At 42.9% G+C, this 15,236-nt stretch overlaps 1 protein-coding gene across 1 annotated transcript in view; it reads right to left on the minus strand.

The window, feature by feature from the left end:
- Positions 1-15,236, minus strand: part of ST6GALNAC5 (ST6 N-acetylgalactosaminide alpha-2,6-sialyltransferase 5) — a 198,622-nt gene that overhangs the window by 21,702 nt on the left and 161,684 nt on the right. Inside the window, exon 3 of the mRNA XM_065928260.1 lies at positions 946-1,355. Coding sequence (XP_065784332.1) covers positions 946-1,355 — 410 coding nt within the window. The remainder of the gene's footprint in view (positions 1-945; positions 1,356-15,236) is intronic.

A 15,236-nucleotide genomic window follows, 5' to 3' on the forward strand; every position in this document is an offset into this window, starting at 1 on the left:
TAGAGCTTATCATATTAAGTAAAGTAAGTCAGAGAAAGACAAATAGCATATGATATTTGTGATCATATGTGATCATGTAAGTGATCATATGATCACTTACATGTGGAATCTTGCAAAAAAACTATGAATAAATGTATTTACAAAACAGAGACAGACTCACAGATTTAGAAGAAAAACTTACAGTTACTAAAAGGGGTAGTGAGGGAAAGAGATAAATTAGGAGTTTGGAATTAACCACTCCTATATGTAAAACATATAAACAACAAGGACTTACGCTACATCACAGGGGACTATATTAAATATCTTGTAATAACCTATAGCAGAAAAGAATCTGAGAAAGTATATATTGCACATAAGTATACATATAATACATATAAAATTATATATAGTTGCTCTCTCTCTCCACACACACACACACACACACACACACACACAGACACACACACACACACACACACACACACACACACACACACACACACAGACACACACACACACACACACACACAAAACTGAATTGGCCTTCCCAGGTGGCTCTGTGGTAAAGAATCTGCCTACTAAGGCAGGAGACTTGAGAGCGTGGGTTCAACCCCTGGGTCAGGAAGATCCCCTGGAGCAGGAAAGGGCTCCCCACTCCAGAATTCTTGCCTGGAAAATTCCATGGACAGTGGAAGCTTGTGGGCTACAGTCCGTGGGGTGGCGGAGAGTCAGACAGGACTGAGAACGCATATAACTGAATCATTTTGCTATACACCCGTAACTACAACACTGTAAATGAACTATACTTCAATTAAAAAAAAAAAGGATTAAAAATGTAAAGAAAAAGAAGCTTATCTGACATAAGCCTTAAAACAAAAGCAAATTCGCTCTCGTGAACCGGCCGCCAGGGAGACCGATCCCCCGCCCCCGCCCGCCCCCGGGCCGCCGGCGCCCGCGCCTCCGTGCCTGTCTTTGCCGGTCTCCCGCTTGAAGAGCTCGTCGAACTGCAGCATCTTGTGGCGCGTGATCATGAAGGCCTTCAGTCGGGGCAGCACCCGGCTCAGCAGCTGCAGGTTGTTGTAGACCTGGCCCTTGCCGTCGCGACGCATGTAGCTGCTGGGGCCCCAGAAGATGAACACGGTCCCCTGGCTGACGTTGAGCAGGTCGTGGCGGTTGCGCAGGATCCGCTGGATGCTGGAATGCGCGATGACCCGCAGGCTGGTGCGGTTGCCCACGTCGCGCCCGTAGCCACGCGTGGGGGCGTCGTTCATGCGGATGACACACTCTGTCTGGTCAATCTGGGCGCCTTGCCGGCTGCGCAGCAGCTGCCCCGAGCTCGTCACCAGGGCGCAGGCCCTGCAGTGCATTTTCAGGGGCTGGAAGGTGAGGGAGAGAGACTCCATCAGTGGGCGATGCCCTGTTGGCACCACCAGGTCACTTCCCTGCCTCTGAGGGCTGCCTCTCTTTTTGCTCCTCCCTCCTTTGCCAAAACATACCCCTGATGCTACTACCTCATCAGGCTGGTGTCAGGGAGCCCTGGACAAGAGGAAAAGAGCCAGCAGTGACCTGTCGAACATGGGGGTCTGGTCTTCGCTGATATTAACAGATCAGATTGTCATATCAATGTAACAAGCTTGCTGTGACTGTTATTTTACAGATAATGATACCCCAAGGCTCAGAGACATTTAAAAAAAAAAATGCTCAGATACATAACTAGCAAGTAATGAAGTCATGCTCTGAAATTCAGGTCTTTCTGAATCCAAAGTTACCCCTAAGTTGAAGGAAAGACTATTCTACTAGTGCCGTGTCTACAGTGTGCCGTGACACGAGTTTTGATGCTCTTGACTCACCTGATTGGAAGTTAAGCGTGTATCACTGTTCTTGGATGCTGTACAAATATATTTATCCTACACAGGCATCGTCTAAAAGTCACAGGAGAAAAGACATGCAAATCGTAACCCCTCAGATGCCATAATTTTGAAATGACAATTAGGATTGTTTCTCCCATTTTAAAGGGAGAGAGAGAGAGAAACTGAGTTGGTCCACCCTCAGAAGTGCAAAGAAAGCCTTAAGCTCATCGAGCGCACACATGCCCTGTGGGAGCCCTGGGTCTGCAGTCACCACCAGGCCAACGCCAAGGACGGGGCTCGCTTCGACACCCTGAGCCTCTGGTGTGTTTTCTGAACAGCAACACTCCTGTATGTTATACATTTCCCTGATCGTGTTTAATGAGAACTATCTCAGTTGCTGTTTGAAGATAATTTAATTAGGGCCTGAGGCCAAGGCCAACAAGTGCACAAGAAACTGACAGTCAAGAATGTTCTGAAGGACAGTTGCTGTATTATATTTTCCCCAGAGACTCTGTCCTCCCTCCCTGTTAACTTTGAACTGGACACACGGTCCCTGCACAGTCCCAGGAAATTGTTTCAATTTCGTGCTGCATGTATTCAGTTGTATGTTTACTCTGGGAGTTTCCTGAGCCATGGTTCTGTCTTTAGAATTGGACAAACAGCACCCAAGGGTGGCCACCTTCCCTCACTGCAGAGTGGCAAAGGGCACCCACACAGGATGGTCCAGACTTGGCCCTACCACCTGTTAGCTTTGGGATCTTGGCCATTCACTAACCTCCACAAGTCTCAGTTTTCTCATCTTTAACTGGGGATAATTTATGCACCATTCTGCTTTGCTAGAACACATAGTATCAGCTTGAGTCATATGAAATTGCCAATATTTGACCTGCAAAATTATTAATAGAAATTGCATGCAGTTCAACCCAGTCCTTACCATAGGACCTGGCACAGTGTCATTCATTAAGTGATGGCTGATTCATGGATTATCAGGCGGAGTGGAGAGCATTGTAGGTCCGTACCAAGTCAGTGTGTGCTGATCACCCGGAGTCAATAATTGACACATGGGCTTATGAAATGGCAATTCTACCACTGCGAATTCTTATCATTCATTTGACATCAAGTCACCCTCAGGTGAGGCTTCCCTGGTGGCTGAGACAGTAAAGAATCTGCCTGCAATGCAAGAGACCCAGGTGCAATCCCTGGGTTGGGAAGATCCCCTGGAGAAGGGAATGGCAACGCCAGTATTCTTGTCTGGAGAATCCCCATGGACAGAGGAGGCTGGCAGGCTACAGTCCGCAGAGTCACAAAGAGTCGGACACGACTGAGTGACTTTCAGTTTCACTACTCTTGGGTGACATGTACTGTGCTGGGCAGTAAGAATGCAAATGGAATGGAAAAAGAGAACCCTTCAAAGTTTATACTTTTGTAGCAGGCAGTGGGTCAGTAAAGATGTGCAATAAAGTATGACATATTGCAGGGCTGTGCCTCAATGTTAGTAAAGAGGGCTGTTTGGAGCAGAGCAGAGCGGGGGGCATAAAGGAAAGAGTGAGCTAATATTAATATTTTAATATTAATTAAAATTAACATTAATTTTATTAATATTTACTTATTAATAAAATTAATTAATTAAAATTAAAATTAACGTCCAGTTAATATTTCTGGATGTCCTCTATGTGCCAGGCACTGTTATGAGCTTTTTATATAATTGCATTAATTCTTCAAATAACCCTATAAGAAAGATACATCATCACCCCTATTTTACTAATGAGAATATTGAGGAGTGGAAAAACAACCCGGTTTGTTAGGGGTTATTTGGGTTTTAGCATTAAAAGTCGTATATCCTGGGAAACTTCTACTCATGTAGAAACCCACTTAAAACAGTTCTACAAAGATGACTGGGGCATCTGCAAATAGCACATTACCAAATGGTGATTAGGGTCAGGAGACCCAGGGTCTGAAGCAGACTTTATCACAAATCAGGTACTTAGCTTTCTCAGTCATAAAACAAAGAGAGGGCCAGCTAAGATGCTAATAGCCAGATGACATTCATTCGTTCATTCATTTAAAAGACATTCATTGAGCACTTAGTATACCCTTGAGGTACAGTGTAACTCAGTCCATTTGCTTGATAAGGTCACTTTGTAAGATTTCATTCCACTCGACCCTAAGGCCATTGGAACCTGCTTTTTCTTATCAAACTCACTTAGAACTATTAACCCTGAATTTTCCAGTCTGATCTATAATTTCTAGATATTGTGCTCATTTTTACTGGTGAAAAATTCTAAAGAAAGGTCCAAGCATCTCTTTCCCCGTAATGAATTACTCTACTGTGATTCTCAGAGCACAGGCTGCTTGGTGGGTGAAACTGGTAACACCTCTGAAGATTCCTAGGACTTCTCTCTCTCTCTCTCTTTCTCCTATGCCCATGTGAGGCCAGATGAAGACCCTTTTAGGGAAGGTCAACGTTCCTGACTATGACATACAGACCCTCTTGTGATTCCTGGGCACCATCAGAACACACTGGGGTCCACTCTGTCCCAGAAAGCCCTCCCTCACGCCCACCTGCCTGAGCTCTGAGGTATATTGATTACCTTGGACACCAGCACCCTCTCTTTGTGTTGCTCAGATGCACCAAACAATGCAGAAAAGATCGATGCCTGAATTATGCCTTAAGTGCCTTTCAGTAAGTGGAGCCAGTAAAATGACAGTAACTGTTCTAAACATAATGTTACACTTCCTGCAGTTGAGAAGAGCGTGTACCAAAGGCTGAATCCTTTCCAAAGAAGGAAATGAAGTCTCTTTCCTGCATTCAAAGGGACTAAGGATATCTTGGGAGGTGGAATGACTATACAGATTTTGGGACCCAGGTTCTTGGAATGTTACTCCTCCGAGACAGCCTTGCTCCTCCACATTGCAGGACCATGACCATCCTGAGTGTCTTAATGAAATGGGTGGATATGTTTATGCCTTGGTGAGTTAAGATTCCTGACGGAATATTGACACCATCTTCACTTAAGTACTCAGATGTTGAGTTGATGAATCACGCAGAGGAGTTTGGGAAAGTGAACTTGGGGCTGTGCTGGCATGCCTGGGAAGTAAACCTGCGCCAAGGATGCAAGAGGGGTAGTGGGTCCCTGTGAACTCACTGCATCCCTGTCTTTTTCTTTCTTCTCACAGTATTCAGTCTCCCTGACTCTCGGGGACATTTTCCTTAAAGCCCCATTTTGGTGAGGTGATCTGACCCTGGTAGGAAACATGAGCACCCATATTAGGCCACTCCAACCTTGATAATCTCTCTTGCTTCCTGGCCCATAAAAAACACTCAATTGCTACTGAATAGACAGATGAGTTGAAAAGTGAGTGAATGAAACTCAACTTCTACACCTCTCTGTCCTCTGAGAAAACCTACACACATAAAAAGAAGACGTCACGTGATGCCCTAACCAACAATTTGCCTGTAGCTCTATGTACCAATGCCATGGAGTGAAGCAAGGGAGAGCACAGTGGAAGCTTTGTCTGCAGAGAAGGAGGCTGGGCCATTTGCTTCAAGGCAGCCACTTGACCCAGGGAGTCATAATGGCCAGAGCCCAGGGCACTGCTTGGAATTAATGGCTGACTGGGAAAATGGCCCAGGACACAGTAAGGGCCATTAAACCCAGCCAGTTATTAATCCCCAGTAAGAGCTCGATGCCAAGGTCATTAGAGCTGTTGTATGGTGAAAAATGCTGAGGAAAGTCTGCAAGGCACGGAGGAGTTTCCCTTTCTCCAGGCCACTGATGCTCAGGCCATAGGAGCGTGGTTCACAGGAGTGTGCGGGGGGCAGCCGAGGGAGCGTGCACATACCACACACATGCACACACACACACAGATGTGGGCACACACAATGCTTACCATTTTATTTTTGCTATCACTTCTCCTTTTTGATAATATAAAGATTTGGCATTAGCCCACTTCCCTGGGTTGGGGAGATCCCCTGGAGAAGGGACCGGCTACCCACTCCACTATTCTGGCCTGGAGAATTCCATGGACTGTATAGTCCATGGTGCCGCAGAGTTGGACATGACAGAGCGACTTTCACTTTCACTTCCTAGGACAGTGGCTGCCACTTACTGGGGGCTCATGAAAGTGTAAATGAACTTCTCTCTCTCCATCTCCTACTCCTGGGGAAATAAAAAAGCAACCCTACAATCAGGGAATAGGGGAGAATGACAACTTTCATCACAACTTACTCCTTTGGGCCATAGCAACAGGGGCAATTCCTGCTTGAGAAAGTATGCTCAGGGTATCAAGGTTTGATTTCTGTCACAGCTCAAAGAGCAAGAGCAGAAGGAATTCTCCCTGTGACCCAGCTGATGCCTCCTGAGCCTTTCTTAAAAGAACAGACCGGGCCAAGTCAAATTAAACTTGACACCTGAAACACTCGGTGATGTCCTTGCAAACATTTGCAGCATGGCTATCTTGGGCTTCAGTTTTTAAAATTCTGATTTATTTGGAAGAAAGAAAGTCACCTCAGAACATGATGTCCATTAGTTTGGTAATGAGACCAGTCTTGCTCTGGGAGCTGACTCTTGGTCTGGAGCAAACATAAGATATATTAAATGGCTTCAGGTATTTCAAGAAACTCTGCACTTTTCAAGCTGACGTTTTCCTGTAATTACTGAGCTGTTATTACCTGTCAATCTCTGTTTAGCCTGACACTGGGTATAAGGCACTCTGGTTATTTAATATGATTCACTGGAAAAATGTTACTCCTTCAAGTTGCTCCTCTCCCTCTTGTTCAATAACAAGCCCACCCATTAGCCAAGAAGCCCTCCTTTCACCACCCAATGCCACTTTCCATGATTTCTCTCCACTGTCTGGCTGAGGATGAAAGAACACTTTGGGCAGGAGTGAGTACTAAACAGTGTTTAAAATAGATAACCTGGGGCAAAGTGGCTTAGCTTCTCTGAGCCCCAGTTTCTTCATCCATGATCAGGATATAGTAGAGTCAATCTGAAAGAAGTTTGCCCTTTCAATTAATGGAGTGCCTTCCACCCAATTGCTCAAGGTAAAATCCAAGGATCATTCTCAATACCTCCTTCTCCACACTCTACAGAACATCCAACCCTATTGGATCTATCCTCCTAAGATGTCCCAGATACTAGCACTTCCCACCATCTCTGCTGTCACCCTCTTCATTGAAGCCACCATCATCTCTCTTTAGCTCCTGCTGCACACTCTTAATTCTTTACTTCCCTCACTCTTCCCCTCCTACATGTTCCCACATCCACAAAGCTTCTGGGGTGACCTTTAATATGTAATGAACAGAGAGTTCTGTCCAAGATGATGCCAATACCACACTGTTTGACTACTATGGCTTTGCAATGTAGTTGAAATCAGGGAGTGTGGTGCCTCTACTTTGTTCTGCTTTCTGTTAATTACACTGCTATCTCTCCATTTCCTATGGCATGATGTGATTTATATTAGCTATTTCCCCACCCGGGATACTCTTCTCCCGATCCTTGTCTGATGACACTTTTATATTCTTCAAATGTCACCTCAATCTACCCCCACTTCTGCCAGAGACCTTCCCCGAGCCCTCAATTTCCACTGCCCTCCTTTGCCATCTTCTGCGACTCTCTCCATTATCCAGGCTTATTTTTAAACTCGTACATCACCACCTAAAGTAATCTGTATTATGGCTTGTGTGTTTACATGTTTATGTCTTTCTCCCTTACTAGAATGTAAGCTCCAAGAATTGTGGGACTTCGTCTTACTCATACTGTGTCTTCAGCATCAAGAACAATGCTGAGCATAAAAAAAAGTTCAATAAATATTTTTGAATGAATGACTGAAGGATAAAGCATGTGGCACTTACCACAATGCCTGGTACATCAAGAATATGAAAGAAATGTGCTTAATGTATTTAAGTGTCACCATTCTACCTACTAATAACCAGTCTAATATTTTCTTGTTTGGGTAAACAGGTTGATCTTTTCTAAAGAGAAACATTTGAATTCTCCTGCACATGTCTTAACCACTTTCAGCATTAGGTGACCTTCAAAGAGAGGCCCAAGAAATCCCATTAGTTTTTTTTTAATTTTAATGGAATTGCATTCTATTTCTTAAATGCCTTTTGACAAATTTATTTATATATAATTTACATACCATAAAATTAACTTCTTTTAAATGTAAGTTCAATGATTTTACAGAGTTTTATGACCATCACCATGATCTAGTTTAAGAACATTCCCATCATCCTAAAAAGATGCACATTTCTGCCAAGACATGTTATTTTTCACCTTATTGATAACAATCCTTCTTACAGGTATGAGGTGATATCTCACTGTGATTTTGATTTGTATTTCCCTGATGATAACTACAAACAAAGTTAGTGGAGGTGATGGAATTCCAGTTGAGCTATTTCAAATCCTGAAAGAGGATGCTGTGAAAGTGCCACACTCAATATGCCAGCAAATTTGGAAAACTCAGCAGTGGCCACAGGACTGGAAAAGGTCAGTTTTCCTTCTAGTTCCAAAGAAAGGCAATGCCAAAAAATGCTCAAACTACCCCACAATTGGATTCATCTTACACACTAGTAAAGTAATGCTCAAAATTCTCCAAGCCAGGCTTCAGCAATACGTGAACCGTGAACTTCCATATGTTCAAGCTGGTTTTAGAAAAGGCAGAGGAACCAGAGACCAATTTGCTAACATCTGCTGGATCATCAAAAAAGCAAGAGAGCTCCAGAAATACATCTATTTCTGCTTTATTGACTATGCCAAAGCTTTTGATGTGTGGATCACAATAAACTGTGGAAAATTCTGAAAGAGATGGGAATACCAGACCACCTGACCTGCCTCCTGAGAAACCTGTATGCAGGTCAGGAGGCAACAGTGAGAACTAGACATGGAGCAACAGACTGGTTCCAAATAGGAAAAGAAGTATGTCAAGGCTGTATATTGTCACCCAGCTTATTTAACTTATATGCGGAGTACATCATGAGAAACACTGGGCTGGAGGAAGCACAGGCTGGAATCAAGATTGCAGGGAAAAATATCAATAACCTCAGATATGCAGATGACACCACCCTTATGACAGAAAGTGAAGAGGAGCTAAAGAACCTCTTGATGAGTGAAAAAGCTGGCTTAAAGCTCAACATTCAGAAAACTAAGATCATGGCATCCGGTCCCATCACTTCATGGCAAATAGATGGGGAAACAGTGGAAACAGTGTCAGACTTTATTTTTCTGGGCTCCAAAATCACTGCAGATGGTCATTGCAGCCATGAAATTAAAAGACACTTACTCCTTGGAAGGAAAGTTATGACCAACTTAGATAGCATATTAAAAAGCAGAGATATTACTTTGCCAACAAAGGTCCATCTAGTCAAGGCTATGGTTTTTCCAGTGGTCATGTATGGATGTGAGTGTTGGACTATGAAGAAAGCTGAGCACCAAAAAATTGATGCTTTTGAACTGTGGTGTTGGAGAAGACTCTTGAGAGTCCCTTGGACTGCAAGGAGATCCAACCAGTCCATCCTAAAGGAGTTCAGTCCTGGGTGTTCACTGGAAGGACTGATGTTGAAGCTGAAATGCCAATATTTTGGACACCTGATGTGAAGAACTGACTCATTGGAAAAGACCCTGATGCTGGGAAAGATTGAGGGCAGGAGGAGAAGGGGACAACAGAGGATGAGATGGTTGGATGGCATGACAACTCAATGGACATGAGTTTGGGTGAACTCCGGCAGTTGGTGATGGACAGGGAGGCCTGGCATGCTGCAGTTCATGGGGTCACAAAGAGTCGGACATGACTGAGCGACTGAACCGAACTGAACTCGAACCGAACGTCACTCATGATCAGTGACGTTGAGCTCCTTCTCATGTATCAATACCTGTTGGCTATATGTATGTCTTCTCCAGAGAAATGTCTGTCAGATCATCTGACCAATTTTTTCTTCCAGTTTTATTGAGATATAATTGGCATATAGCACTCTCTAAGCTTAAAATGTACAGCATAATGACCCCTGCCCATTTTTAAGCTGGATTGTTTGTTTGATTTTGCTGTTGAGTGGTATATGTTTTTTAAAAATATATATTCTGGATATTAATTCCTTATCAGATATATGATTTGCAATATTTTCTCCCATTCAGTAAGTTGTCTTTTCATTAAGAAAATTATTTATTTATTTACTTATTTTTTGGGTTGTGCTTGGTCTTTGTTGCCTCACTCAGGCTTTCTCTATTTGCAGAGAGCGGGTCTAGTGATGGTGTGCAGGCTTTTCATTGTGATGGCTTCTCTTGTTGCAGAGCACAACCTCTATGGGCTTGGGCTTCAGTAATTGCAGCAGATGGGCTAAGTAGTTGTGGCAGACAGGCTTAGTTGCTCTGAGGCACGTGGAACCTTCCTGGACCAGGGATGGAACCCAGGTCACTTGCATTAGCAAGTGGATGTCTATCTATTGTACCTCCAGGGAAATCTGCCTTTTCATTTTGTTTATAGTTTCCTCTGCTGTGCAGAAGTTTTTTAGTTTGATGGGGTCCCACTTGTTTATTTTTGCTTTTGGTGTTGGAGCAAAAAAATATTATCATCCAGACTTATGACAAGTAGCTTACTACCCATGTTTTCTTCTAGGAATTTTATGGTTTCAGGTTTTATGTTCAAGTCTTTAATCCATTTAAAATTGATTTTTGTGCATGGTGAATGTCCAGTTTCTTTCTTTTGCATGTGATTGTCTAGTTTTCCCAACACTGTATACTGAGGAGACTGTCCTTTACACATTATATATTCATTAGCTCCTTTGTTGTAAATAAATTGACCATAAACACATGGGTTTATTTCTGGACTCTCTAGTCTGTTTCATTGATATGTGTCTTTTTTTATGCCAATACCGTACTATTTGATCACTATATCTTTGTAATATAGTTTGAAATCAGGAAGTGTGATGCCTCCACTTGGTTCTTCTTCTTTCTCAAGATTGCATTGGTTATTTGCATTTTTTTGTGGTACCATACAAAGTTTAGAATTGTTCTATTTCTGTGTAAAATGTCATTGGAATATTAATTGTGTTTTTGATTTGCATTTTCCTAGTGAGTAATTATATTGATCATCTTTTCATAGTCTTATTTGTGCCATAGTTTTCAAATTTCTAATTCCATCTATTTGACTCCTTTCCCACCCCCAAATAAGTTCTATCAGGAATAGGTGATTCTATTAAACTCTAGGTCAACATTTTGTTGACTTCTGTAGGAGTCTTGTATGTGCAGGACTCACAAGGCAGAGGAAAGTACATAGTCTATGTGTACAGAGAATATAGAGAAAGAGGAGCCTTTTAATCAACACCTTTAGGTTAGGAGAGATAAATCCAAAGTGAAAAATAAGGTGAGCAGTGACTGGGACATATATTTATATTTAAATCAGATTTTGTAAAAATAAAACCACCATTTGATATTACAGTCCCATTTCTGAATGTACACATGAAAGAAATAAAATCAGTGTTTTGGACATATACCTACACTTTAATGTTGACTGCCACATTATTCATAATAGCCAAAATGTGGAAACATTGTAAGTGTCCATAAATGAGTGTATGAATAAAGAAAAATGACAAATAAAGAAAATTATTCAACCCACAGTGAAACAGTATTCAGCCATGAAAGAAGGAAATTCTGCCACCTACAACATGGATGAACCTGGAGGACATTATGCCAAGTAAATTAAACCAGAGAAAGAAAAATATTAGATGATCTCACATATCTGGGGAGAAGGCAATGGCAACCCACTCCAGTACTCTTGCCTGGAAAATCCCATGGACGGAGGAGCCTGGTAGGCTGCAGTCCATGAGGTCACTAAGAGTTGGACACGACTGAGCAACTTCACTTTCACTTTTCACTTTCATGCATTGGAGAAGGAAATGGCAACCCACTCCATTGTTCTTGCCTGGAGATTCCCAGGGACGGGGGAGCCTGGTGGGGTGCCGTCTATGGGGTTGCACAGAGTCGGACACGACTGAAGCGACTTAGCAGCAGCAGCACGTATTTGGAACCTAAAAAAATTGAACCCATAGAAAAAGAGAGCATAATGGCAGTGGCCAGGAGCTGGGAGAAATGGGCAGATGCTGGTCATAGGGTAGAGATTTTATTCATAAGATGAATAAGTTCTGGGGATCTAATGTACAGTATGGTGATTATAGTTAATAATATGACATTGTGTACTTGAAATTTGCTAAGACAGTAGATCTTAAGCATTCTTACTACACACACCTACACACAAAATGTAATGTGGAGTGATAGAGGTGTTAATTAATTAATCGACGTGGTAATCACTTCACAATATATATGTATATCAAATCATCACATTATGTACTTTAGATATACACAATTTCATTTGTCTATTATATGTCAATAAAACTGGGAAAGAAGAGAAAGCCAGATTTTGATAATTAAAGTTAGACATTTTACTTTGCCTAGTCATATTATATTGAAATTTGAGTTTTGCAGAATTATGGGATAGAATCACTGGCAGAAATCTCTGAGATTATCTAGGACAGTATTTTTCTGATTGGTTCCTCAACCAGCAGCAACAACAAAGTCTAGAAACTTTCTAGAATTGCAATTCTCAGGCTCCACCAGAATCCTTCTGAATCAGATGCTCTGGGGTGAGGCTCAGCAATCTGTGTTTTAGCAACACAGGTGATTCTGACATATCCTCAAGGTTGAGAACCCCCGGACCAGGACAATACCTTCATTTTATAGAAGAGGAAGCTGAAATTCAGGAAGTTATATGATTTGCTCAATGTCATACACTCAGGGCAGCATCTGAGATAAACCTCAGGTTTCCTCTTTCCACAAATCTAAGAAAATTCGCCTATGTCTGTAGATTGTTTAAAGTCACTGGGGATTCACTGGAAAGGAATCATGAATTAATAGTTTTACTTAAGATTAAACCTACAAATGGAAGAGGTGTGGTGGAGACAGATGAATAAGAAGGAACATTCCGTATCTGCAGGGCTTCCTGCCTCTGTGCCACCTGCCTGCTGATTTGGAAGGAGCAGCCAGGGATAACTAGAGAGCATTCAGACCCCTATTCCAGGGGTTGAAGGGGCTGATGCTCTGTGTGGCCAGGGTTACTCTTGCTGGGGAAGCTGGGCCAGTTTGGCTTCTCTCCAGCACAGCTTCTCAGAGATGTGGCCAGTCAGGACCCTCCTGCCTGTTGTGGGTTGAACTATGTCCCTTAGAAAAGTTATGTTAAAGTCTTAACACCCCAGTACCTGTGAATGTGAACCTTATTTGGAAAAAGGGTTTTTGAAGATGTATTTAAAATGCAAATCAAGATGAGGTCTTACTGGATTAGAGAGCCCTAAATGCAATTACTAGTGTCATTATATGAAGAGATCAAAGACCTAGAGACCAAGAGAGAGAACATCACATGATGAGGCAGAGATTGTTGTTCAGTCACTAAGTTGTGTCCGACTCTTTGCAACCCCATGGCACGGATTGCAGTGATTCATCTGCTGCTTGAGAACACCGAAGATTGCCGGCAAGCACCAGAAGCTGGGAGATGCCAGGAAGGATTTTGAGAGCTTTGAGAGGTAGGAAGACCCTGCCAAAACCTTGATTTCAGACTTCTGACCCCCCAGAACTATGAGAGAATAAGTTTCTCTTGTTTTAAGACACCCACTTTGTAGAAACTTGTTTTGGCAGCTCTGGGAAACCAATGCATAGCACCCCTGCCCCCACTCCTTGCCTCCCCCCCCCTCTGCCCACAGAGTCTTTATTCTGCCTTCCAGCCTCCTGCCAGCACTCTAGCCAGCAAGGCTCTATCCTGGCCCTGCAGCTTTCACCCTTACAGTTCACTCTCTGCATGGTTCTCAGAGGGAGATTTTAAAGCATAAAGCATTCACTCTCCTACCTTGCTAGAAAAACAAAATCCAAATTCTTCACCTGGCTGGAATCATGCCTACCTCTTGGTCCTCAACTCATTGCTTCATTCTCCAGCTCCACTGCCCACAGATCTCCTTTCTGCTTCGGGGAGAGAGCAGGCATTCCTTCTTTGATCTCTGGACTTTGCTTCCCCTATTATTTACAGGCTTGGCCCATTCTCTCATGTGTCAGATTTTTAAGAAAATATTTATTTATTAATTTGACTGTGCCAAGTCTTAGTTGCAGCAAGAGGATCTTTGATCTTTGTTAGAGCTTGCAAGATCTTTAGTGGCAACCCATGGGATCTAGTTCCCTGACCAGGGATCAAACCCGGGACTGCTGCATTGGGAGTGCAGAGTCTTAGCCACTGGACCACCAGGGAAGTCCCACACGTCAGATTAAAAGCCATCTCCTCCAGGAAGCCCTCCCTGACTGCCCTAATTGGAGGCGGCCTCCCTCACTTATTATATAAGAAAGATATTAGCCACTAATAACACTGACAAAATGTTCAACTAACTCACGTGTAAGGCACTGTTCTAAGCACAAATCATGCATCATCTACCTTAATCCTGAAACAGCCTTGAGAGGCAAATTCTACCATCATTCTTATTTTATGAATGAGATGAGATGAGAAAGTTGCACAAATTAATCACCTGTCATGATCCTGTTTATTTCCTTCATGGCACTTTCCACAGTGTCTAATGACATACATTATTTATTTATTTATTATTTGTCACTTCCCCTATAACATGAGTGCCATGAGCGTAGAGATTATGATGTATGCTTGGTATACAGCAGGTGCTCAAAAGATAAAGAAATCTCCTAATACAGGACTACCTTACTTTTCCAGCAAGCGGTAGATGATTGTCCAGAGAGGCATGGATGAGCTGTCAGTGAGACAAGCCCACCTCTAGACCATTCTGAAACGCTAGTACAGTGGTTGATGTTACCCTCTGGCTCACCTCGTAGCCTTTCAAATAACTCCCTGATGTGATTTCCTTCAAAGGTCACTCACATGCAGTTACTTCCTCTAGGAGGAGATGGGATATAAAGGCCCCCTGAGCTCATTAAAACAAACAGAAAGCTCCATTTTCATTAGAGGAAGGTGATATTTAATGCTGCCAGACAAGCCTGATTCCACAGAGCTGGTTTCTTTGGCCTCTGCTACACTTGCGAGGATCCTCAGATAAACACAGCACGGTCCAGATCTGGGAGGAACACCGATAGCTAATGGTCAATTGTTAGAGAGTTGTGAGAGAATTGTGAGAATGTGGGAGTTCCGCACATAGCCGTGTTAAGTGGAGGGGGAGAGCCAGGGTTTCAGTTGACCAACTGAGAAAAAAACCTAATTGAATAAAACATGAAATTTACCATGTTAAAGTAGACAGGGCGCTGTCTTGAGTCAGACGTGGGTTCAAATCTCAGTTCAGTCATTTATTGGGAGGTACTTGCCTGCTCTCAGTCTCCGCTTTCTCTTCTGTAAAATGGCCATAGTAGACACTAA

The sequence above is a fragment of the Muntiacus reevesi genome, chromosome 1 (assembly GCF_963930625.1).
Source record: "Muntiacus reevesi chromosome 1, mMunRee1.1, whole genome shotgun sequence".
Taxonomy (NCBI): domain Eukaryota; kingdom Metazoa; phylum Chordata; class Mammalia; order Artiodactyla; family Cervidae; genus Muntiacus; species Muntiacus reevesi.